The sequence below is a fragment of the Nicotiana tabacum genome, chromosome 18 (genome assembly GCF_000715075.1).
Source record: "Nicotiana tabacum cultivar K326 chromosome 18, ASM71507v2, whole genome shotgun sequence".
NCBI classification, from domain to species: domain Eukaryota; kingdom Viridiplantae; phylum Streptophyta; class Magnoliopsida; order Solanales; family Solanaceae; genus Nicotiana; species Nicotiana tabacum.
The window spans coordinates 96,263,310-96,290,238 of NC_134097.1; the positions used below are offsets into that span (position 1 = coordinate 96,263,310).

The following is a 26,929-nucleotide window of genomic DNA, read 5'->3' on the forward strand; positions in this document are numbered from 1 at the left end:
ATAACTCACCCCTCCTGCATTAGCACACATCCCAATCCAACACGCGAAGCGTCGCAATATACCATATACATCCCTGAACCAGAAGGCAACATAAGAACTGGTGTTGTAGTCAAGGCTGTCTTGAATTTCTGAAAGCTCGCCTCACAATCATCGGACCAACGGAAAGGAGCACCCTTCTGGGTTAATCTAGTCAGAGGTGATATAATAGATGAAAAGCCTTGCACGAATCGTCTGTAATAACCTGCTAACCCCAGGAAACTCCTGATCTCGGTCACTGAAGTAGGACGTGGCCAACCCTGAACTGCCTCAATCTTCTTGGGATCCACCTTAATACCCTCTTCTGACACCACATGCCCCAAGAATGCCACTGACTCTAGCCAAAAACTCATACTTGGAGAACTTAGCATATAGCTTCTGCTCTCGCAAGGTCTGAAGCACTACTCTAAAATACTGCCCGTGCTCCCCCAGGCTACGTGAGTATATCAAGATGTCATCAATGAAGACGATGACAAAGGAATCAATATAAGGTTTGAACACCCTGTTCATCAAGTCCATAACTACTGCTGGGGCATTAGTCAAGCCAAAGGACATCACCAGAAACTCATAATGGTTGTATCTAGTCCGGAATACAGTCTTCGGAACATCCGAGTCCTGAATCTTCAACTAATAGTATCCCAACCTCAAGTCGATCTTAGAGAACACCCTAGCACCTTGCAACTAGTCAAACAAATCATCAATGCGAGGAAATGGATACTTGTTCTTGATGGTGACTTTGTTCAACTGGCGGTAATCAATGCACATCCGCATAGTCCCATCCTTCTTCTTCACAAATAACATTGGTGCACCCCAAGGCGATATACTAGGTCTAACAAACCCATTTGCTAACAACTCCTCAAGCTGCTCTTTCAACTCCTTCGGAGCCATACGGTATGGTGGGATTGATATAAGCTGGGTGCCTGGAGCCAAATCAATACACAAATCAACATCACGATCCGGTGGCATGCCAGGAAGATCAGAAGGAAACACATCGGCGAACTCTCGAACTACTGGAGCTGAATCAATCGTCGGAGACTCTGCGGTGGTATCCTGAACATAATCCAAATAAGCCAAACACCTCTTCTCGACCATATGCCGAGCCTTTAGGAAAGAGATAACCCGGTTAGACGTATCAATTGTGGAACCCTTCCATTCCAACCTTGGCAACCCTGGCATTGCTAATGTAAAAGTCTTGGTATGGCAATCTAGGACTGCGTGATATGGAGATAACCAATGCATGCCCAGGATGATCTCAAAGTCGATAATATCAAGCATCAGGAGATCTGCTCTAGTCTTGAAACCATAGAATATGACCACACAGGATCGGTAGATCAGATCCACAACCACAAAATCGCCCACATGAGTGGACAAATGAATAGGAGTGCCCAAAGGCGTAGGAGGAATAACCAGGAAACGAGCAAACAGAGATGATACATATGAATAGGTGGACCCTGGATCAAACAATACCGAAGCATCTCTACCACAGATGGAGATAATACCTGTGATGACGACGTTTGAGGACAATGCATCTGGCCTAGCCAGAAAGGCATAGAATCTGGCTGGAGCACCGGCTGGATGGCCTCCACTTGACTGACTAGTAGCTAACTAACCTCTCTCTACCTGGCCTCCACCTCTAGGACGGCCTCTACCCGCCTGTCCCCCTCCTCTAGGAGGCTGAGCAACCAGTGTTAAAATCATAAGCTGCTGACCCTGATGTACTACCTTGCCCCAAAGTTTGGGGCAGGTCCTCTTCATATGACCCAGATCTCCACACTCATTGCAACCCCTTGGCACCATAGCCTGTTGCCCTGAGGTCTGAGCTTGCTGACCTGAATATCCACCAGAGGAACCCTAAATGGCTGGTGGGAATATGAACTCTCTGGCATGGCACTGAGGTAAGCACTGGAAGAACCCTGATTACCAGAATACCTGCCAGAGGAACCCTGAATAGCTGGTGGGCGATAAGAACTCTCCGTCATCGCACTGAAATAAGGTCTCACTAGAGCACCTTGGGGAGGTGGTGGTGGTGCTTAATATAGGGGCCTGCTGGGCTGACCCCTCCCCGTGTGCCCCCTACTCCTGGTTGGGGCACCTCTGAACTCTCCAAAAAACTGAGCCCTCTTGTCCTGCTGAAACTGCTCTCTACCCCTCTGGCGATAACCCTCAATCATGCGAGCAATCTCCAACACTAACTGATACTCAGTACCCATCTCTACCTCTCGGGCCATGCTAGCTCGAACACTGGGGTGCAACCGCACATCAAATCTCCGCACTTTCTCTGCATCCGTGGAAGTATCATGAGTGCATGGCGAGACAACTTAGAGAACCTTGCCTCATAATCGGTCACGAACATCTGACCCTGCTCAAGATGCTCAAACTAATACCGCAGCTCTTCCCTCTCAGAGGATAGAATAAACATATCCAAGAATAATTGTGTGAACTGACCCCAAGTGAGGGGAGGAGAACCTACTCGCCTGCCAAGAACATAGGACTGTCACCATCTATGGGCCCTACTCTCCAACCGAAAAGTAGTGAAGTTGACTCCATGCGACTCCAATATCCTCATGTTGTGCAGTTTGTCCCTGCACCTATCAATGAAATCTTGGGCATTCTTATGGCATTCACCCCTAAAGATAGGAGGGTGAAGTCTAGTCCATCTATCTAATAACTTCTATGGGTCACCATCCACAGCTGGTCTGGGCTTGGGCATCACTGAAGCGACTGGCTGAGCCCCATCTATGGGTAATGCACCCGGAGTCTGATATACTGCAGCTGCTAGAGCCTGAGCAGTAGGGGTCTATGCTCCCCCTCCTACATATGATGTAGCAGGATCTGCTGGAAATAAACCAGCCTAAGTCATGGTGTCCATGAACCGCAGCATACAGCCCATGACCTCCTAGAAATCCGATGTTGTCATAAAGTCTATCAGGGTAGGCTCGGTTGCGGGCACCTCGCCCTGATCCTCAATGATAGGATCTCCCGCAGGATATGGTGGTGGTGCTACTAGGACAACTCTGGGATGCCCTCGTCCCCTACCTCGGGTCGGTGCCTCCATCGGCCTCTAGCAACGGGGCGCGCAGCTCCTCCCGGGTCTGGAACATTAGTCGTGCGTGTCCTCACCATTTGTGAGAGAATAGAAGAGGGAAATTCAATATACCAACTACTGCACGATAGGAAATAAATAAAGAGTAGTTTCTTAACAGCCTCTAGCCTCTCGAAGATAAATACAAATGTCTATATACCGATCCACAAGACTCTATTAGGTTTGCATATGACTTGTGAGACCTACGTGAACCTAGTACTCTGATACCATGTTGTCATGACCCATTTCCATAATAGGTCATGATGCCGCCCAACACCATTGCCGAGCAAGCCAATACGAAAATATAAATAAGTTCTCATTTTACTTTTACCAAAATAATTGTAGCAATTTCTTAAGTTAAAGTTTAAAACATGTAATAGCCAGTAATGTACCAAAATAATTATACAAATTCCTAAAAGAATAGTCTACTAATGTGTGTTCCAAGACCTGGTGTCACAAGTTGTGGGCAAATAGTAGAATATACAAAAGAATAATTCTATCCTACTGTCTGAAATAGAATAAACAGCAAAAAATAATAAAGAGAGACTCCATCAAGCTGCTGAACGGCACAGGAAGGGAGCAACTCATCGTGGAGGTCTCGGAATGTGCTCAGGGATGCGCACCAGATTGATAGCCAAATGTGCATACCTCAAATCCTGTACAATTAAGTACAGAAGTGTAGTATGAGTATATAAACAATATATACCCAGTAAGTATCATGTGTAATCTCGAAGAAGTAGAGACGAGAAGTCGACTTGACACTTACTAGGGTCAAATAATATGAGAGATGAATTATACTGAGCATAAATAAAACAAATAATTAGCAGTGTATAGCAAAAATTAACAGGTCCTCTCCTAGATAATGTCATAGCTGGCAACTTCCACTCCAGGACAAATAATAAGCACAAGTCATAGAAAAATACTGAGTAAAACATGCGCAAGTAGTGCCGAGGTCGTACGGCCCGATTCAATATAAAAGTAAATTGTGCATTGCCGAGGGTCTAACGGCACGAACCATAGATGCATCTATTACCTTGCTCGCAAATTAACCATGCGATACGGTCAAATATAATTAAACACAGCAACAAGTAGTCAAGAACATATAACTGGGGAGCAATTACTCACTGAATTATCAACTTCTCTTTAAAAAGGCCAAGAAAGATCATGTTCCTCTTAACTAGTCTCATTTATCATAATCATTATGATTTAAGCAATCCAAATTAAACATAGAGTTGCAAGAATACCACATAAAGCATGCTTTTGGGTCCCAAACTACCCGGACTTAGCATAATAGTAGCTACGCACAGACTCTCGTCACCTAGTGCGTACGTAGCCCCCACATTTAATGGAAAATTATTAGATTACATCACCTATGGGGACAATTCCCTCTTACAAGGTTAGATAGGAGACTCACCTTGCTCCAAAATGCACCTCCAATACCAAGAACGAGCACGAACTCTCAATTTGGAGTCGAACGATCCAAAACTAGATAAACAAGGTAGGAACTAGTCAATACAAGCTCACAAGATTGTATTCTAACTATTGAAGCAATTCCCCACCCTTAAACACAAGTTTCCTAAAATCCGACCCCGGGCCCTTGCGCTCGGATTCCGAAATATTTCAAAGAAAGTTGTTCTTCATAATCCAAGGATCAATAATATATGATTTCTAATTCATTTCATAATAAATTTCGTGGTCAAATCTAACTTTTGTCAAAACCCTAGGTTTTTCTCTAACCCCATGATTTTACCTTAATCCTAGTGTTTAATCTATCTAAGACACAAGTATTAAACTAGGAATGGGTAGGATAAACTTACCTCAAGATGCTAGGGGGAAGTCTTCTCTCAAAAGCTCCAAAATCGCCCAATAGAGGGGTGAAAAGTGACAAAAATAACTTAGAACCCGTATTAAATGAAGCTCACTGCTTCAGTGATTTCTTTGCAGAATGCGGTCCCACTTCTGCAAGGAAGAGACCGCATCTGCGGAATTGGCCAAGCGAGCTAGGACCGCTTCTGCGGTCTTGAAGCCACTTTTGTGGCTTGGGATCCACTTCTGCGATTTTGGGCCTAGCCTGCCTTGGCACATCTATGAGAGGACAACCGCTTATGCGGTCTCGCACCTGTGGCTAACCAACCGCAGGTGCGGTTATGATAGAAACCAGATGTTTCAGCTATTCTCAACTTTTCCAACTTCACTCGAGCCTCGTCTGATAGATGCTCGGGGTTCTCAGGCCCCGTCCGAACATACCAACAAGTTTGAAATCATGAAACAGACCTGCTCGAACCTTCGAAACACCCGAAATAATGCTAAATCTATGAATCACCCCTAAAACTAATTGAATCAAACTTATGAACTTCAAGTTCTTAAATTCACTTCTAACGTGCCGAAACGTACTTATACTACTCAGATTGACACCAAATTTTGCGGGCAAGTCTTGAATGTTATATTGGACCTGTACTGGGCTCTGGAACCAACCTACGAGCCTGATACCAACATGATCAATCATTATTTAGTTTCTTTAAATCTTTAGAATTTCAGTTTAATAATTTCTAATAAAAATTCATTACTCAGGCTAGGGACCTCGGAAGTCGATTACTGGCATACGCCTAGGTCCCATATTTTCCTACAGACCCTCCGAGACCGTCAAAACATGAATCCGCATCCGTTTGCTAAAAATGTTGACCAAAGTCACACTTAGCCTTTTAAGAAAATCTTAAGGAATCAAATGAGCATATTTCAACCCAAATTCTTCCAAATCCCGAACCAACCATCCCCGCAGGTCGTAAATTAATTAAGGAAAGCGCGGGAAGTTTTATTTAGGGGGACGAGGTTCTAAAAAGCAAAATGACCAGTCGGGTCGTTACACTAGTCATGAGCATCCATCAATATACTACAAGTCTGAAATGTCTAGAAAGCAATTACAAAATAATTGGAAGAGAAAGAAATAAGATAAAAGGGGAGAAGCGCGGGACTACGGACGCCTAGAAGACTACCTTGGATCTCCGTATGGACTGAAGGCAGCCACCCAAACTAAGGTCCAAAAGTTACTGCTCCAAGATCTGCACACAGTGGAGAGTGTAGTATCAGCACAACCTACCCCATGTGCTGGTAAGTGTCTAGCCTAACCTCGGCGAAGTAGTGACGAGGCTAGGACCAGACTATCAAACAAACCTATGTAGTTAAATCATATACAGCGGAAAGTAGAAACAGGAATGTACAGTTAATAATGGGAGAGGGAAACATGATGTGGGGGAAACATCAAATTAGAATAAGAAGACAGCAAGTAAATACGAGGAACACCTTATCTAAATTTTTAACAAGAACCAGAAATCAAACAAGTGCACGGCATTACCCTTCGTGCTTTTACTCTTGTCCTCATCATAAGAATCAATATAAACTACACGGTATCACCCTTCGTGCTTTTACTCTCGTCCTCACCACTAAAATCAAGATAATCGGCACGGAATTGTACATCGTGCGGCACGGCATCACCCTTCCTACTTTACACTCTTCCTCACAAAATCATGCACGGCATCACCCTTCGTGCTTTAACACTCTTCCTCACCCAAACAACAATCACAAGCAATAAGGCGAGAAAATGAATAAATTGCGATAAAATCCTGGCAAGGGAACAATAGCTTAACAATCAAATCCCGACAAAGGAACAATATCAAAAGCATCAACATACCGGCAAGGGAGATAGCATTAAGAACAATATCCCGGCAAGGGAGACAATATAATAATTCTCTTCTCTTTTTCACTTTACTTCACAAGTCACTTCACAACTTGAGTCAATGCTCTATAAGGTTCAAATGCCAATTATACTTCCACAATTCATTATACAACTTGAGCCAACGCTCTTCAATACTCAAACACCACTATTACTTCCACAAACTTTACTCAGCAATAGAAATCATCACAAAAAGGCATGAACAACACAAACGGAGTCATAATAATCATAATATAAGACTCACGGGCATGCTTGACACCAACGTATAGATACTCGTCACCATGCCTATACGTCGTACTCAACAAATAACACGTAGAAAATATGAAACAACTTCTAATCCCTCAAGCTAAAGTTAGACCAAACACTTACTTCGATGCCACGAACACAATTCAAGTCTCAACTATCGCTTTACCTCTTCATTCCACCACCAATTCACTCGTATCTAGCCACAAGTTACTTAATTACATCAATAAATGCTAAATGAATCAATTCTAATGCACGAAAATAAGTTTTTCCCAAAAAGTCAAAAATCGCCCCCGGGCCCACATGGTCAAAACCCGAGATTCGAACCAAAACCCGATTACCCATTCTCCCACAAACCCAAATATATGATTTATTTTGAAATCGGACGTCAAATCGAAGTCCAAATCCCCAAAATTTGAAAAACCTAGGTTCTACCCAAAACACCCAATTTCTCCCATGAAAATCATTGATTTTGAGTTGAAATCATGTGAAAAGATGTTAAAGATTGAAGAAAATGAGTTAGAAATGACTTACAATCGATTTGGAAGAGAAACTGTCTTTGAAAAATAGCCCAAGAGTATTTTGGTTTTAAAGAGTATGAAAAATGGTTGAAATGCGTCTAAGTTATGAATTTACAGGTTGCAGGTATCGCAATTGCGACCAGGGTTCGCAATTGCGAACCCAAAAGTCTGATATTCTCGCATTTGCGAAGGGACTTTCGCATTTGCAATGACTGGGGAGTTCAGGGCATCTTCGCATTTGTGCAGGGACTTTCGCATTTGCGAAGTCGCTTTTGCGATAAAGTCGTCGCATTTGCGACCCCAGGCAGCACAGGTCTTTTTTCGCATTTGCGACACATTGCTCGCATTTGCGAAGCCTGCAGACCTGATCATACCAGCTGAAAAACCTGCAGTTTCCTAAGATAAAATTCCACTCTGTGGCCTATCCAAAACTCACCCGAGCCCACGGGGCTCCAAACCAAACATGCACACCAACCTAGAAACATCATATGGACTTGCTCGTGTATTCAATCACCAAAATAATATCAACAACTATGAATTTAGCATCAAAATCATGAAATCACTTAAGAACATCAAATTTTCCAATTTTCTCAAATAAGGTCCGATTCACGTCATTTCAGTTCTGTTTCTTACCAAATTTGACAGACTCAACTTAAATCACATAGAAGACCTATACCAGGCTCCAAAACCAGAATGCGGTCCCGATACCATCAAATTTCAAAAACATTTCATTTCCAAAAACTTATAAATATTTTAGAAAACAATTTTCTTTAAAAATTCATTACTCGGGCTTGGGACCTCGGAATTCGATTCCGGGTATATGCCCAAGTCCCATATTTTCCTACGGACCTTCGGGACCATCAAATCACAGTTCCGGGTCCGTTTACCCAAAATATTGACCGAAGTCAACTTAAATTCATTTTAAAGGCAAAATTCATCATTTTTCAAAAAAATTCACATAATGGCCTTCCGGCTACGTGCCCGGAGTGCGCACGCAAATCGAGGTGAGACAGAAAGAGGTTTTTACGGTTTCAAAATACAGAATTTATTTTTAAAACAAGTGATGACCTTTTGGGTCATCACATGACAATTATGGGCATATATGTTATTCTGTACGCGGTTTTATTTCATTTTGGCTTAATTGACATTATTTGTTGAAACTGAATAAAAATTGACTTAACAGTTCTCTAACGTTGGATTGACTAGCAAGTGAAATGCTAGGCGCTATCACGATTCCGAAGGTAGAATTCCGGGTCGTGACATCAATATATGTTATATAACATATATCATTCTCCTTACATAATCTAGTAACTTAATCATGGTCAACTAGCATGTGTATTGCATATAATGGGAAATGGTTTTATCCTCTATAATTGTAGTGTCATCGCTAAGGGTGTGTTTGGTATAATGGAAAATATTTTTCATGGAAAATATTTTTCAAGAAAATATTTTCTTGAAAAATAAGTGGTAATCTTACTCATTTTTCAGTGTTTGATATGCAAATTAAGGAAAATAACTTCTGGAGAGTATTTATAAATAATTTAGATACAATAAACATGAAGCCATAAACTTTCGAACCAACAACCTTCAGAACCCACAAATTTCATAAATTTCTAGACCGCTAAACTTTCGAACCCGTAAACTCTATAATTTCTAAACCCGCAAACTTTAAAACACATAAACCTCTGAACTCATAACTTTGGAACTCGTAAATTTTCAAACCTGTAAAATGAAAACTAAAAAAATCAGAACTGAAAATATATTATAAAAAATTTGCGGGGCGAGGAGAGGGGTGGGGTTGATAGGGTTGGGATGAGTGGGTGGCGCAGAAAAACGGTGGGTGCCACAGAAAAATGATAAAAAATAGAAAATTAAAGTTGGAGGGGTTGGGGTTAGATGTGAGGGTAGGTGGAGTTTTTGGAAAATATTTTTCTAACTTTTTTTAAGAAAGTCATTTTCCTCCAATTTTAGGAAAATGTGATATCTAGGAAAACATTTTCTAAACTATTTTGTGCAACCAAACAGTAGAAAATGGGAAAATATTTTCCGAAAGTTATTATCCGTCATACCCAACATACCCTAAATGTAAAAAAAAAATATGTAAACATTAGATATGTTATAAATATATTATATTATGAATGTTTATTTAGTACTGCATTGTAAATAAGCTTTCTGAAGAAGATTATCCATATGGGACTCCGCCGTAAATATGTTTATCTATTTAGTACTCTATTGAAAATAAGCCTCCTGAAGAAACTTATCGCTTCGGTACCCGGTTATGGATAAATATTACCCACGATAGAAGATTATAGGTATAATAAGCTTATCCTTTCGATACTCCGTTATGGATAAATATTACTCCCGATAGAAGATTATACATACCGGGTATAATAAGCTTATCTTTTTGATACTCTATTATGGATAAATATTACCCCCGGTAGAAGATTATTCATACCGAGTACAATGAGCTTATTCTTTTAGGACTCTGTTATGGATAAACATTACACCCAGTAGAAGATTATCTATACCTGGTACAATGAGCTTATTCTTTCAGTACTCCGTTATGGATAAACATTACTCTCAGTAGAAGATTATTCATATCTGGTATAGTAGCAGCTTGCAGTAGCAGCTTCCTTTCTTCTATAAATAGAAGAGATTTCAGCTCATTATGTACATCAGTTTGAATTTGAATAATATATCAGTTTCTCTCTATACTTGTCTTTACTTTACAGTCTTTATTTTATAACATGTTATCAGCACGAGACTCTTCCATCTCGAGCAAATACTTTGAAAGTATCTGAGGTACGAACTTTCTTTTTCTATATAATGTCAAATCTTTCTAAACTTCAATTTGTAGCCCTGGATATATCGGGCAAAAGCTACATGTCTTGGGTGTTTGATGCTGAAATTCATCTTGATGCGATGGGTCTAGCAGACACCATCAAGGATAAAAATCAGGCATCAAACCAAGATCGTGCCAAAGCAATGAGATTTCTACGCCATTACCTTGATGAGGGCCTGAAAATGGAATATCTTACTATTAAAGATCCAGTCATACTGTGGAATAATTTGAAAGATAGATATGACCACCTAAAGATGGTCATTCTTCCACAGGCACGTTATGATTGGACTCATCTAAGGCTACAAGATTTTAAATCTATAAGTGAATATAATTCTGCTATATTCAGAATTATTTACCAATTGAAATTATGTGGTGATAATATTATTGATCATGATATGTTGGAGAAAACTTTCACCACTTTTCATGCCTCGAATATGCTCCTGCAGCAGCAATATCGAGAGATGGGATTTAAAAAGTATTTTGAACTTATCTCACATCTTCTTATAGCCGAGCAACATAATGGGCTATTAATAAAAACCCATGAAAGCCGACTCCTGGTTCTTGTCTGTTCCCTGAAGTGAATGAGACGAACTTCTACCAAGCTAGATGTGGAAGAGGTCGTGGCCCCAGTCGTGGTCATGGCCGTGGTCGGGGAAGAAATTTTAATCATGGTAATAATAATGCACCAAATAACCCTCCTCACCACCAGCAGTGGAAAAGGAAGGAACAAAAGCATGAAGCGGTGCAAGCACCAAATGCAGAAAATGTATGCTATAGATGTGGAGGAAAGGGGCACTGGTCACGTACTTGCCGTATGCCAAAGCACCTGGTTGAGCTTTATCAAGCCTCCCTAAAGAAGACAGAGAAAAATGTTGAAGCAAATTTTATTTCTGAAGTTAATTTAGACTTCATGCATTTGGATGTAGCTGATTACCTTGCACTCCCAGAAAGAGAAACAAGTCATGTAATCGGTGGTGAATCTATAGAAATACAAATATTTTAATTTTTGTTATTTGTAATAGATAGTATGGTTATATAATTGTTGTACATAAAGAAAAATTATGATTTGATAATGATGTTTACTATAAAATATCTTATTTATATCATTTTGAAGAATATGGATAATATTAATAGATCAACTTAAACTCTAGCAGAGTTTACAAGAAATATATAACTACAAAAAGTGGTTATATTTCTTATATCTCATTGTAATTATATTTTGTTAACCACCAGAAGTGGTATATGCCTATGATCACCAGAAGTGATAATTTAGGTTTTCTATGGTTACAATTGAAGATAAGCTACATAAATATTCTCTATATTAAATGCACGCCTCGATGTGCTCCTGAAGTAGTAAATATTTTAAAAGATGTTGAGGCATCACAATTTGATGTGACTAATGCGCATTCAGATAATTGTGTTCGATTTCCTGAAGGATGAGAACTTTTGATAATATTAATCCATTCTCTGAAGTGAATGTGACAATAAATCTGGTAAATATGAGCATGCCCTTGATGTGAATATATTACAATTTACCTCCAGAAGAGGTAATATAATTGAGAGAATATATACTCAATATTTCGTATTTTAAATTTGCTCCTAAAGAAGTAACACAATTGAAATTGCCTCCTGAAGTAGGAAAATATTATGAAGAAGAGTTTTCTTGTGCTTAAACAATTGTTTTACATTGTTTATTTGACTGTGATTTTCTCTCATGATACCAGAAGTGTATGAGCAATATTTGATAGTACAAAATGTATCAACAACTCCTGAAGAGCTAACTATTTGCCTAGAAGACACATGATACCAGTAGTGTCCGATAAATATTAGATTATGGATAATAAATGAAGGCTCTCGAAGATCTTATATACAAATATATCATTCATATTATATGATTATGGTCAAAACATATGTTGTATTAAACCTGGAGTTTACTAATACAAATGACTATCATATTGAGACTATAAATGACTAGAAGATTGAAAATTTTCATGTTTCCACAATAATAGAGGGTAAAATAATATATATGTGAGAAGTTACCCGCCTTATTCTTCAATTTATATCGTATCATGTATCACAGTAAATCAGAATTTTACTAATGCAAAAGCAGTCACGGTAAATCAGAAGTTTACTAATGCAAAAGTTTATGCCATAGTAAACCAGAAGTTTACTAAGAGATAGCACATGTCATGATAAACTTGAAGTTTTCATTTGCCATTTTTGAATGAGCTATTTAAGAATTCAGATAAATATATATTGAAGAACTAAAAGATTCTTCAAGAATTCTCCTGTGTTGCTTGTTCTCATAATAAATTGATTATACAAACTAAAGTTGGGACTAAGACCCCTGGTTCTGGAATATATAAAAGGTGAATATGGGCTCATTCACTTATCATGTGAACCACTTATAGATGCATATATAAGACGGTTACATGTATGTTTATTGTCAATCTGCAGTTTGGCATTTGAGATTGCTTTTCTCAATTAAGAGCATAACTTTTAGATTATGAAATCAAGACAGTTCATCTTGATAATGCTGGTTTATATCCAAGCTTGTTTAGCATTGAATACCTCCTACTAATGGCTAAACTATTGCTTATGAGAACAAAGCTTCATGTGTTAGTCTAAGATATTCTAAATTGCATACAGTAGCACTTGTATGCACCAGACCAACAATATATGATAAATTTATTCCCTCATAATTGGTTTAGGATCAGAAATCAATTTTTTTTTACTATCTTTTGATGTGTAGTATATGATTAATTTCTCTACCACAATACACAAAGATATGTTTCCCAAAGAAGATTGGGGATATATGTTAATTTTTCCAACATTTGGGGGATGGAATAAACAGTTGAAAAATATGTTATATGAATCGAATTGTCATTAATATGATCCTCACTTAGAAGATAATTCAAGTCAAATGCCAGAAGCATTTGCTGATCCAAAATTTAATATTATATTTCAGCTACAAATGCTCCTATTAAAATTAAAGTCCCTGAAGGATAGAGTTTACTATACGCATGAAGCGTGGTAGATCAGTCGGTTCTAAAGGTAACAATCCTTGAAAAATTGTAGGAGCTAATGATCAAAATGATCATAATGAGGAGGAAATAAGCTCTAGAAGAGCCCACGACATAACATTTCATGAAACTCCCGAAGAAGTTCAGTTACCTAAAAATAAAGAAAGTGATGAGATCTCAACAAGTTATGTCGCTTAAGAACTGACACACAATGATCGTCGACGATATATTTGATACAATATAGTGCACAATGTTCTAAAAGATTGTGAGGATCGGACCAGCAGTCCAGACACTTGAAGATGTCATATCGTTTAGATACAAGTCTTAACCTATATGACTTATTTGATTAAATCTATATGAAGATCCTTGAAGGATTCAAAATGCCTGAAGCATATAATTCAAAGTCTTGAAAAATGTACTCGATCAAATTATAAAGATCTTTGTACGGTTTAAAGCAATCAGTGCGCGTGTGGTATAATCGCCTCAATAAATATTTGCTAAAAGAAGATTACATAAATGATGTTATTTGTCCATATATTTTTATAAAGAAAATGTCATCAGAATTTGTTCTACTTGCTGTTTATGTTGATGACATAAAATTTGTTGGAACTCCAGAAGAACTCCAAAAGGCAATTGAATATCTTAAGAAAGAATTTGAGATAAAAGATCTAGGAAAAATAAAAATTCGTCTTTGGTCTGCAAATTGAATATTTAGCAGACGAGATCTTTATCCATCAATTTGCCTATACAGAAAGGGTCTTTAAACGTTTTTTCATGGACAAGCGCACCCATTAAGTACATCAATGGGTGTTCGATTGCTTGAATTGAATAAGGATCTGTTGCGACCTCCAAAAGAGGATGATGAACTCCTTGGTCCTGAAATACTCTATCTCAGTGTAATTGTTATGCATTTATAGGTGGTGTAGATCGTATTGGTTATGCAGATATAAGATTAGAATGCGGAGACTCAAATATTTGAAACAAGGTTTTCATTAGAGGGAGTAAATATGCGATGCACTATTTTTTTTTTCTTACTAAGGATTTTTCCCACAGGGTTTTCCTTATAAGGTTTTTAATGAGGCACCTAAACAATGCGTATTACTAAATATGTGTACTCTTCTTCCTTTCCTAGGATTTTTTCCCACGTGGTTTTTCCTAGTAAGGTTTTAATGAGGCACATTATCTTTTAATGAACATCCAAGGGGGAGCGTTATAAATATATTATATTATGGATGTTTGTTTAGTACTCTGTTGTAAATAAGCCTCCTGAAGAAGTTTATCCATATGGGACTCCGCCGTAAATATGTTTATCTATGTAGTACTCTATTGGAAATAAACCTCCTAAAGAAGCTTATCACTTCGGTACCCGGTTATGGATAAACATTACCCCCGGAAGAAGATTATTCATACCGGATATAATAAGCTTATCCTTTCGATACTCCTTTATGGATAAACATTACCCCGTAGAAGATTATACATACCATGTATAATACGTTTATCCTTTCGATACTCCGTTATGGATAAATATTACTTCCGGTAGAAGATTATTCATACCGGATACAATGAGCTTATTCTTTCAGTACTCTGTTATGGATAAACATTACCTCCAGCAAAAGATTATCTATACCTGATATAATGAACTTATTTTTTCAGTATTCCGTTATGGATAAATATTACTCTCAATAGAAGATTATCCATAACTGATATACTAATAACTTACCTAGCAGCCTCCAGTAGATTAGACAAGCATTTTAAAATTCATAGTAAAAATAGATCCCTGCCGACTAGCAAAGGAGAAAGAAAACAAAGAAGGGGGACCCTTTTCTTTTTGAGGATATTTCGAAATCACTTCAGAAGATATTTTTTTACGAAGATCTTTACGGTTATGTTTATGGAAGAAATAATTAGAGAAAAGTCCTTGTGCTTTTTAGACCACAAAATGAATTAAATAGGAGTATATAATAACGGTCCATGCGATCTGAAATTCTGCAAGTGTGAGTTTCAACTTTCAAGAGTTCTTTTCCATAATTCATGCACCAAAATACGATTTATGGGTATCTCAAATTCTTCTTCTTCATTTAAAACAAAGCTCCCCTTCAGATATTTTTAATACTCTCTATTTTCTGCTTCTCAAGTGCTCACTCTCTCACACAAGACATGTAAGCTCTTTTATCTTACCAGGAAATTAACGGCTACCACTTAATATTTGGTTAATGAAATTCCATGAAGTTATTGTAAACTGACTAATCTATGTTTAAATCATAGAGAGAGCATAGCATACTTTTTGTTTATTTTACAACACTCTGGTTTAACTTTTTTTTTCTTTACACTAAGCATAGGAAAATTTCTTGTTCCTGAGTGTCGGTTAGACCTAAACATAAATTTTTGATATCATGTTAAACTGTGTAAATTGTATCATTTAAAGGTTTAAAATGATAGATAGCAGATATTAAATATACTTATTTTTAGGTCTATTGTTTTATTAATTTCTTCAGTTCCATTTGCTCTTTCAGTGGTCTTCATGTTTCTTGATTACTTCCTTTCTTGTTTTGTGTCAATTGAAGCTGAAGACTGTAAATTGCAAGGTTGCCTGAAAGTGTGCCACATGGGATAGGAGTTAATCTTTCCTGAAAAAGATAAGACTCTTTGAGGCAGAACTAGTAGAATTAATCAGTATGGAATCGCAAAAGGGTTTGACTAAACAGTCATTTGATTGTTACTCAGCAGGGTTCCAAGAATCTCTTGATGGATTGTGCGATAATTTTACGATTACTGATCCTTACATTTCTGGTAACCCCATTGTGTATGCTTCAAAGGGGTTCTTGGAAATGTTTGGATATTCAAAGTATGAGGTGATTGGGAGGAACGGGAGAATATTCCAGGGGCCTAAAACCAACAGAAGATCGGTTATGGAGATTCGTGAGGCAATTAGAGAGGAAAGGACTATACAGATCAGTTTGTTAAATTATAGGAAAGATGGGACACCATTTTGGATGTTGTTTCATATGTGTCCTGTTTTTGGTGAGAAGGATGGGAGATTGATTCATTTCTTGGGAGTTCAAGTACCTATCTTGAGGAATGGAGTGAATTTATGCCAAAATGGAGCTGGCTGTCGAGAGTCTGTGTTTAGGTGTTATAAGAAAGAAGATTACTACAATTCATTCATGAAATTTGAACGGGAACTATCTCTTGCTTCAGGTTCAGGTTCAGGTTCAAATTTGACAGGTACATTTTGGTTGAAACATGAAATAGTGATATAATTGATTGCGATACTAAACAGTATATATGCCCCTATAGATGTATGTGACCTCAGCTTTCCTCTCACATGATTGCTGAAATTTACTTAGTATTTGAAAAACTAGAACACAGGCTTATCTTGACTTGGCTATCTTTGTGTCATTTCTTGTGAAGCTTAACTTTCATTGTGAAAAGAAAGAAAACATAATATATGCACCGAAAGTTTAGCCCTAATAAGAAGAATGAAATTGGATGAGATTAGACGAGATTGTGGTGCCTAAATGCAAGGATTATTTATCAACTTTTGTGTACTTGAATTATTTATGGTTCCTTTGATTCTAAGTCCTTATGTAGTATTCATCTTAGTCTTGTTGCTTATCGTGCAATTGGTTCATTTTATCCACAAAACTTGTCCATCGCAGGAGTAGATGCTGAGGGGCCTTGTGATGCAAGTGATCTAGAGAAGAGAAAAGCCACTGCTTCTATTAACAACATACAGACTGTGCTAACACACTACAGTGAGTCAACAGGCAGACCGGTCCATGGGAACCAATGCTCTCCGTCTGGGATGAGTCTGCTCAGAGCGTCCTTAAATAGATCTCTTGGTAGAATCAAACAAAGCTTTGTACTGTGAGTTTTTTTTTAAAAATTCCCTAGTTTTTCATTTTTACAGTTGATATGATTAGGTTCTGGATAGTTTTTGACACTATTTTCCCCTTAACTTGCAGAACTGATGCAAACTCACCTGACATGCCAATTGTCTATGCAAGTGATACCTTCCTAAATTTAACAGGTACTGAATATGTATCTAATTTATACTTAATCTTGTGTTTTCTTTAGATGGGAATTAAGTTTTCATCCTTGATGGGTAGGAGGAGTGTGAAGGAATATACGTCGTAAGTTATACTGATAGTTACTAACTGGAATGATGCTTTGTTACCATTTTGGATAGGCTTTTCCAGAGACGAAGTGTTGGGCCATACAGATGCAAGCACACAATTTCGGGTGATTTTCTCTTGTTTTCATCCTTGATGGATAGAGGGAGGGTGAAGAAATATATCTACTCTTATTTGTTCAATTTTGTGTTTTGCATTTCCTAGATTATTGGTATGAGATTTAATACTCTGAAATATTAGTAGCTGAGGGCTTAGGAGAAGAACATATGGAGATAAGTATAACACATGGTCTAAATCCAATTTTTTACTATTCTCTTTGCAGATAAAAGAATGCATCCAAAATGAACAACCATGTAACCTACGCATGTTAAATTACAGGTTGGCTCCTGTCCTTGCAAGTTATTTAGATACAAAGTGTTGTTTCTCTAAGCTAAGTCTCGTGTGGCTACATATTTTCTTTCAGAAAAGACGGAACCTCATTTTGGCTTCACATATCACCAGTCCGGAATGCTTCAGGAAAGGTAATTATTCGCTAAATCTCTTGTCATGTCATCAAAATCTTCAAATGCCTATTTGAATAGAGATTTTTCTTGAATTGAGATGTCTACAGTTCTATTCAAATTATTAGTGGTCATACACAGGCTAAAAATTCCTTGCAATATTCTTCAGTACCCGTGATGAACTTTTGTATTCACACATTTCCTAGAGAATTCGTTCCTGATAGAACCGAGCTTAGTAGCTGCTTAATCTCAGTTCTCTTGTTGCATAAAATGGAAAGGAAAGAGTAGATAACAAGAATATTTTTCATGTATAAGCAAGTTTCTTGGCTAAACAAGTTCCCAACAAATTCAAATAGTTGAGTAAGTTAACCCAAGAGCTGAGGCCGAGCCATATTCGTGGCATGTATGTTTGTTATTTCAATTTAAAATATATAAAATACGAGTGACTTGTTTCTTTGTGGATTTCTGTACATTCTTTTGACATATCCATTTGAAGATTTGAGGTAGTCTGAGATGCTTCACATGCGATATTTGGTTCTCATGCATCAATAGTAACGGATGAAAAATAAATCTTGGTTGCTTCAAGGTTAGGTTAGCTAGGAATATTTCATTGTAATTCGATTCACCTCAAACCTGTAGGCTGGTGAGTCCCAATGCTTTTGATCCTATGTTTGTATTGACATCTTTCATACAGTTAAGTAATATTGATGTTTATTGTTAAAGAATCAATCTGCAATACTATAAAGAAGAGAATGAAAAAGTTGATCTGAAATTGACGATTTGGTTCTACCTAGTTAGCAGTGTCCAAAACTAGCCAAATAGTTACAAAAAGAATTAGAAATAGAAATGGAATTTTAGAATGTCTAGCAGATCTCTATAGGTACTTCTATGCATACAATGGTTTCTGATTCTGTCCCATTTGGCTCGATAGGTTGCATACTTTGTTGCTGTTCAGAGTGAAGATAATAGCGAGACTAAGGAGAAAAAGGGGTTAAGGCAGCATGGCGTTGTTGCTGCTGTAAAAGTTGCTGTGAGAGGTTTGTCAATGGGTGTGAGCACATGCTAGTTCTTGATCAAACTCGGCCTCTTCTTTTGCAGAGGAAATGCGTACAAGCAGAATATTTTGGATTTGTTGGTCCTTTTGATAAAGAGGCAACTTTTATATGTTAGATACCTGAGTAATCTATAGGTTCACCGGAACCTAGTAGTTTTTGTCTAGACCTTGTATGTAGCAAGAATCCACTAAATATCTATAAATACTTGAATGTGAGCAAGTTATTATTATAACTTGAGGTTATTGTAGGAATTCATAAACTTCAAATGGTGGATCCGTCTCTGTAAATTCAACAGTTATGCTTTTGATTTGACCCATTATACATCTATAATATTCTATTACTCTCATTTTAATATTTAGACGCCTGGAAGTTAATGAACTGTATATATTCATTTTACACAGAAAGATAGCCTGGAAAGAACTGCCTAATATAGCTGGTCACCATGATTGGACTAGTCCTAGTTTCGTGGCTGAAATCCATCAAGAATGACGTAGTTACAACTATGTTGAAAAGATAATTATCTCGCTGCATTGTTCTTCAATTGATGGAACGCAGACTCCTTGCGAATTGCATTTCATTTATGGTTAGTATGATTGGTGTGGATGACTGATATGCCCAGTTTAACATATGATCACATTTTATTGTTTCTTCCCTAGCTATTTTGGTCAGTATGCAGGAAGCATGGAGAAGATGATAATAGTAACTGAAAGGAGCATTAGCGGATTACAGGGAGACAAAATGAGAATTCAATGTCGGACTACGTAGTTACAAAGTGAAGAAAGGCATAACCAAGTACCAACTCTTATATAATGTAAGATAAAAAGCAATGTACTATTCTTGGAGATGCGGGGTATCGATCCCCGTACCTCTCGCATGCTAAGCGAGCGCTCTATCATGAGAATTCAACGTGCAACTACGTAGCTACAACGTGAAGAAAGGCAGAACCAAGTACCAACACTTATATAATGTAAGATAAAAAGCAATGTACTATTCTTGGAGATGCGTGGTATCGATCCTCGTACCTCTCGCATGCTAAGCGAGCACTCTACCATTAGAATTGAACGTCCGACTACGTAGCTACAAAGTGAAGAAAGGCAGAACCAAGTACCAACTCTTATATAATGTAAGATAAAAAACAATGTACTATACTTGGAGATGCGGGGTATCGATCCTCGTACCTCTCGCATGTTAAGCGAGCGCTCTACCATGAGAATTCAACGTCCGACTACGTAGCTACAACGTGAAGAAAGGCAGAACCAAGTACCAACACTTATATAATGTAAGATAAAAAGCAATGTACTATTCTTGGAGATGCGTGGTATCGATCCCCGTACCTCTCGCATGCTAAGCGAGCGCTCTACCATTAGAATTGAACGTCCGACTACGTAGCTACAAAGTGAAGAAAGGCAGAACCAAGTACCAACTCTTATATAATGTAAGATAAAAAGCAATGTACTATACTTGGAGATGTGGGGTATCGATCCCCGTACCTCTCGCATGCTAAGCGAGCGCTCTACCATGAGAATTCAACGTCCGACTACGTAGCTACAACGTGAAGAAAGGCAGAACCAAGTACCAACACTTATATAATGTAAGATAAAAAGCAATGTACTATTCTTGGAGATGCGTTATATAATGTAAGATAAAAAGCAATGTACAGCGCTCTACCATGAGAATTCAACGTCCAACTATGTAGCTACAACGTGAAGAAAGGCAGAACCAAGTACCAACTCTTATATAATGTAAGATAAAAGCAGTGTACTATTCTTGGAGATGCAGGGTATCAATCCCCGTACCTCTCGCATGCTAGCGAGCGCTCTACCATGAGAATTCAACGTCCGACTACGTAGCTACAACGTGGAGAAAGGCAGAATCAAGTACCAACTCTTATATAATGTAAGATAAAAAGCAATGTACTATTCTTGGAGATGCGGGGTATCGATCCCCGTACCTCTCGCATGCTAAGCGAGCGCTCTACCATGAGAATTCAACGTCCGACTACGTAGCTACAACGTGAAGAAAGGCAGAACCAAGTACCAACTCTTATATAATGTAAGATAAAAAGCAATGTACTATTCTTGGAGATGCGGGGTATCGATCCCCGTACCTATCGCATGCTAAGCGAGCGCTCTACCACGAGATCTCTACCACGAGAATTCAACGTCCGACTGTCGCACCTCCTTTTTACGCACCCGAGGGGCGCAGGGGAGTTTTTTTCAATTAAAGGACAATCGAAACGGGATTTATTTGTTTATTTCAGAGTCGCCACTTGGGAGATTTAGGGTGTCCCAAGTCACCAATTTTAATCCCGAATCGAGGAAAATAATGACTCTATATTACAGTCTGCGTACCAGAAATCTAGATAAGGAATTTTGTTAACCCGGGAGAAGGTGTTAGGCATTCCCGAGTTCCGTGGTTCTAGCACGGTCGCTCAACTGTTATATTCGGCTTATTTATCTGATTTTTAATACAATTATGAACCATGTGCAAATTTTATCTTTTAACCGCTTTATTAATTATTATTATTAAGAATGTGAACATCGCTTAAAACATGTCTTTGGACTGCGTCACATGAAATGCACCCACAATCCGGAACATATCTTATTTGACGTTTTGGGATTTGGATTTGGGTCGCATGAAATGCACACCCAAGTTTAAGAAAGTAAATTATTAAACACGCGCCTAAAGAGACTATCGCGTTATTATTTCGGGAAGGCCACGAAATTCACTAAGCGGCCCTCCTGAATTCTAAGTAATTTTAAACAAGTATTTACTGAGGGCCCCGCAATTTGTATTTTTATTCGGCGAGGCTCATCTCATTCTTATTTTTTTTAAGAATTTGCAACGTCATGGAAATGCATCTCGGGCCACGCCACAATCAATGCGCCCGTGACTAGAGACATATTTCGACTCCGTTGAGATTTGGATTTGGGTCACATAAATGTGCACCCGAGTTTAGGGAGATAACATTATTAAAGGCGCGCCTAAAGCAACTAGCGCATTATTTTTTTTTTGGGGTAAGGCCGTGAAATTTGCTAAACGGCCCGTCCCAGAATCTAAGTATTTGATACATATATTTTGTGAGGGCTCCGCAATCTGTATATTTTTTCCGGCGAGGCTCGTCTCATTTTATTTATTTTATTATTGTTTTTTATTCATTTTTTTTTTATAATTATTTATTTATTTTTAAAGGATGTCATTTCTACGCCTTTAACAATACTAAACTTACGGCCTCTGTACAACTAAAATCTCATAACTTGTCAAGATTTAATAAAAGAAGCTAGGCGAATGAGTGTTTCGGGCGTAGTAACAACAGGTACTAATATTAATTTTGTCCAAATAAACTAAGACAATAATAATATAACACATTGAACGTAAATAATAACAATACTAATCTTGACTACTAATACAACTAAATCAAATGACATCAAGTAATCAATAATAACATAACACAAAAATGAACTAAAATGCATACGGTGAAACATAAGCAGAAAATTATCATATCAATTTTTATATTGCATCTCAAACATTCAACGTAAGTTTATTTATCTAATACATCGAGGTTTACTAACCTTTGCACCTCGACAAACTCAGAGCGACAAACACGATTCCGACGGAACTTAAGTCGGACCTTTCTGAACGAAGAACAACGACGGAACCTCGGACAGCGCCTCGACGTACCGGACCTCGACTCAACCTTTGGACCTTGGACTGGAACTCGACCTCAACACAAGGTCAAGCAGCTCACCTCCATGAACTCCGGCTCAACTAGTGGCGTGAAGCTAACGGACTGTTTAGTCGACGATTGTGGGGGTCGACGGGCAGTGTTTAATGGTGACGGGGTGATGGTTGTCGACTGGAAAATGACGAGGGCGTTGGTTGCGACAGTAGGGTGGGTTGTTTGGGCAGTGGTTAATGGCTGGAGTTCGGACGTGAGAGAGTGGTTGGTTTTGGGTTATGGTCGCCGGACATGGTGGAGAGATCGACAACGCAGCAACAGCTGCTCGAGTTCCGGCGAGGGGGCATCGACGACGCGATGGAAACGTAGCAGCAGTCGCTGCTTGACGGAGGCTCGACGCGGTGGAGGAAGCTGACGGACAGGTTTGTTGGAACTAGAAGGAGGAGGGGTGGTCGTCCATGGCTGGAGACGCGACAGTAGTGGTGAGTTTCCCGGTGGTTTTGGGTTAGAGTTGAGGATGGTTTTCGGACATGGTGCTTGGGTGATGGCGTTCGGACAGTAGGGAATGGAGTTAGGCTGGTGGTTTTTGGGGTGGAGGCGACGGGGTCAAGGTCGTTGATGGTGGTTTTTGACGCCGGGGGCTGGTGGTCGACGAGACTGGGGCTGCGACGGGGAAGGTGGCTGACGGGTTGTTTGGTTGACGGACTGGGGATGGGTAGGTTTGGTCGTGGGTTTTTTGTAGGGTTTTTTGGTCTGTTCCCGTCAGTAGGGTTTTCCCATTCTTCTTGAGGAAGAAGACGAGTGTACAGTACTCTCCTCTTCAAAAAAATTTCCCGTCCTTTTCCTGTTGGCTTTTCCCGTGTTTTGTAACACAATGCCCATGAAAATGAGCCCCACGCGTGGTGGGGTTCGAGGCATATGTCCCCCACGCGTGGTGGGGTTCCCCATGTGTCCTGGACACTGTTTATTATGGGCTAGGTCCGAAAATTAGGCCTAAAACCGGGTAGTTTAAACCCGAATATTATTCTTTTGCCCGGACCCGAGAAATAGGAACACGTTGCTTAACTAGTCCTATGTAAGCAAAATAACTACCAAAAATAAGACTAGTATTTAAACAAAACTATATCTTTTTAAATATTTTTCAAGGTTTAAAATAGCTACAAAATATTAATAAAACTATTTTTTTTGTAATTTTCGTTTTAAAATATTAAGATAAAATATGAGGTAATATTTTTGTATTTTTTCAAAGTTAAAAATGCCTATAAAACTTTAATAGAATTATTATTTTTGTATTTTTTTCGAAATTATATAAGGTACAAAAATAAAGTGCAATTTTTTGTATTTTTCAAGTTTATGAGAAATACATAAACTAAAATTTATATATATATTTTTTTGAAATTTTCTTTTTGCAACGAAATAAAGTAAAAATAGTTAAAATAGCTATACTAGACCCAATTTCACATATTCACACTAAAAATGTGAAAATTCTCGGGGAGGGTCAAAAATCACGTGCTTACAGCTGCCCCTCTTTGACTGGAAACACGAAGAGTTTTCCGACAAAGAACGACTAGACGTGTTTTTGACCCGACCATTACTTGGACGGACTACACTTAAGGAAAGGGAGGGAATGTGACCGAGCCCTGGTATCTGAGCTGCCTACATATCCTTGGTTATACAGGAATCAGGCCACGTGTAGTTCGGGAATGAGAGAGATAGTGAAGTGTACCGAGGTGGAGAGCCGATCGAGGTGCCGTTCCGTCGAGGTTCCGGTCCGCGGTCCTGTCATTACAACAAAATGAAAACTGAAAAAGACTAACTAAGCCTATCAGCTACTAGTTACAAGGATTCCTATCTCTTAAGTCTTCTGAAACTTGGTCTTGAGTCTTGAATGGTGCTTCATACAGACTTTGGATCTGAACCTTGATACTTGCTAGTTGTAGGTGCTAGTTCTTGAGCAGACCACATTTGTTCTCCACTTCCGTAATTTGGGTTCTTTTTCTTTTTTTTCTTTTTTTTTCTCTTTTTCTTCTTGTTTTTTTTTGTTTTGTTTTTTTTTTGTTTTTTGGTGACCAGCTTCTGTTGATCATCCCAGACTGTGGACTTGCATTCTTGGGGCGAGCTTCTTGTTGCTTCTGTCTTGGATTGAGTGCTGGGGATTTTTGTTGTAGCCTTCTGCTTTCCAGTGGGTCACTGCTTGATCTTGAAAAATGTTTCCCCGTTCTACAAGCGGACTCCTGACTTATTCTATCTTCGACACGCAACAAACTCCGTTCTACAGGCGGGTCCCTGACAATCAAAACAAACAAAACAAACAAAATTTCCTAACCCAGTTTGTACTGGGAAGATTTGTGAGTCGTTAGCAAAATCGTAACTCACTTACACTACTGATGCAATGATGAGAGTAAACTGAAGACTAGGCTAGGATGTGCATCTCCTATGAGTAAAACCAAAACTCTTGCTAGCAAATGTGTCTGCTAAAATAAAAACCTCAATGACTCAAATTAGAAAGTGTGTCTTCTATGGTTGAATCGGAATGAGCTAAACTAGGAAGTGCGTCTCCTAAGGGTGAAAACTTCAGTGACTAGAACTAGGAAGTGTGTCTCCTATGAATAAAATCTCGATTAGGAAGTGCGTCTCCTACGGGTAAACTTCAAAAAAACTGGACTAGGAATTGTGTCTCCTATGGTCGAACTTAAAATGAATCAAACTAGGAAGTGCGTCTCCTATGGTAAAACTGGACTTAGGAAGTGCGTCTCCTATCGGTGAAATATTTTTAGGAAGTGCGTCTCCTATTGGTGAAACTGAACTTAGGAAGTGCGTCTCCTACTGGTGAAACTTATCTTAGGAAGTGCGTCTCCTATCGGTGAAATATTTTTAGGAAGTGCGTCTCCTATTGGTGAAATCAACTTAGGAAGTGCGTCTCCTACTGGTAAAACTTGTCTTAGGAAGTGCGTCTCCTACTGGTGAACTATTCTTAGGAAGTGCGTCTCCTACTGGTAAAACTTGTCTTAGGAAGTGCATCTCCTACTGGTGAACTATTCTTAGGAAGTGCGTCTCCTACTGGTAAAACTTGCCTGGGAAGTGCGTCTCCTACTGGGTGCAATAAACTTAGGAAGTGCGTCTCCTACTGGTGAAACTTTTTAGGAAGTGCGTCTCCTATCGGTGAAATATTTTTAGGAAGTGCGTCTCCTATTGGTGAAACTGAGCTTAGGAAGTGCGTCTCCTACTGGTGAAACTTATCTTAGGAAGTGCGTCTCCTATGGTGAAACTGAACTTTAGGAAGTGCGTCTCCTATGGTGAAACTATTCTTAGGAAGTGCGTCTCCTATTGTGAAACTGACTTAGGAAGTGCGTCTCCTATGGTGAAACTGAACTTTTAGGAAGTGCGTCTCCTATGGTGAAACTATTCTTAGGAAGTGCGTCTCCTATTGTGAAACTGACTTAGGAAGTGCGTCTCCTATTGATGAAACTTGCTTAGAAAGTGCGTCTCCTATTGGTGAAACTTGCTTTTAGGAAGTGCGTCTCCTATGGTGAAACTATTCTTAGGAAGTGCGTCTCCTATTGTGAAACTGACTTAGGAAGTGCGTCTCCTATTGATGAAACTTTGCTTAGGAAGTGCGTCTCCTATTGGCACAATGGATCTAGGAAGTGCGTCTCCTATTGGTAAAACTTAACTTAGGAAGTGCGTCTCCTATTGGTGAACCTATTCTTAGGAAGTGCGTCTCCTAATGGTAAAACTGAACTTAGGAAGTGCGTCTCCTATTGGTAGAACTAAACTTAGGAAGTGCGTCTCCTATGGGTGAAATGAACTTAGGAAGTGCGTCTCCTATGGTGAAACTGAACTTTAGGAAGTGCGTCTCTTATTGGTACAACTATTCTTAGGAAGTGCGTCTCCTACTGGTAAAACTTGCTTAGGAAGTGCGTCTCCTATTGGGTGCAATAAACTTAGGAAGTGCGTCTCCTACTGGTGAAACTTTTTAGGAAGTGCGTCTCCTACTGGTACAATGGATTTAGGAAGTGCGTCTCCTATTGGTAGAATTGAATTTAGGAAGTGCGTCTCCTATGGTAAAACTGAACGTAGGAGGA

General features: G+C 38.8%; 1 protein-coding gene across 1 annotated transcript; it reads left to right on the forward strand.

Moving 5' to 3' along the window:
* The first annotated feature begins 15,464 nt into the window (after positions 1–15,464).
* LOC107772552 (protein TWIN LOV 1) lies at positions 15,465–19,518 on the forward strand. The gene is made up of 8 exons (XM_016592054.2): positions 15,465–15,636; positions 16,042–16,702; positions 17,137–17,344; positions 17,443–17,507; positions 17,667–17,719; positions 17,933–17,988; positions 18,074–18,131; positions 19,042–19,518. Exons 2-8 carry the CDS (start codon positions 16,153–16,155, stop codon positions 19,174–19,176), a joined length of 1,125 nt encoding a protein of 374 aa, XP_016447540.1. The 5' UTR covers positions 15,465–15,636; positions 16,042–16,152; the 3' UTR covers positions 19,177–19,518.
* The last annotated feature ends 7,411 nt before the right edge of the window (positions 19,519–26,929 follow it).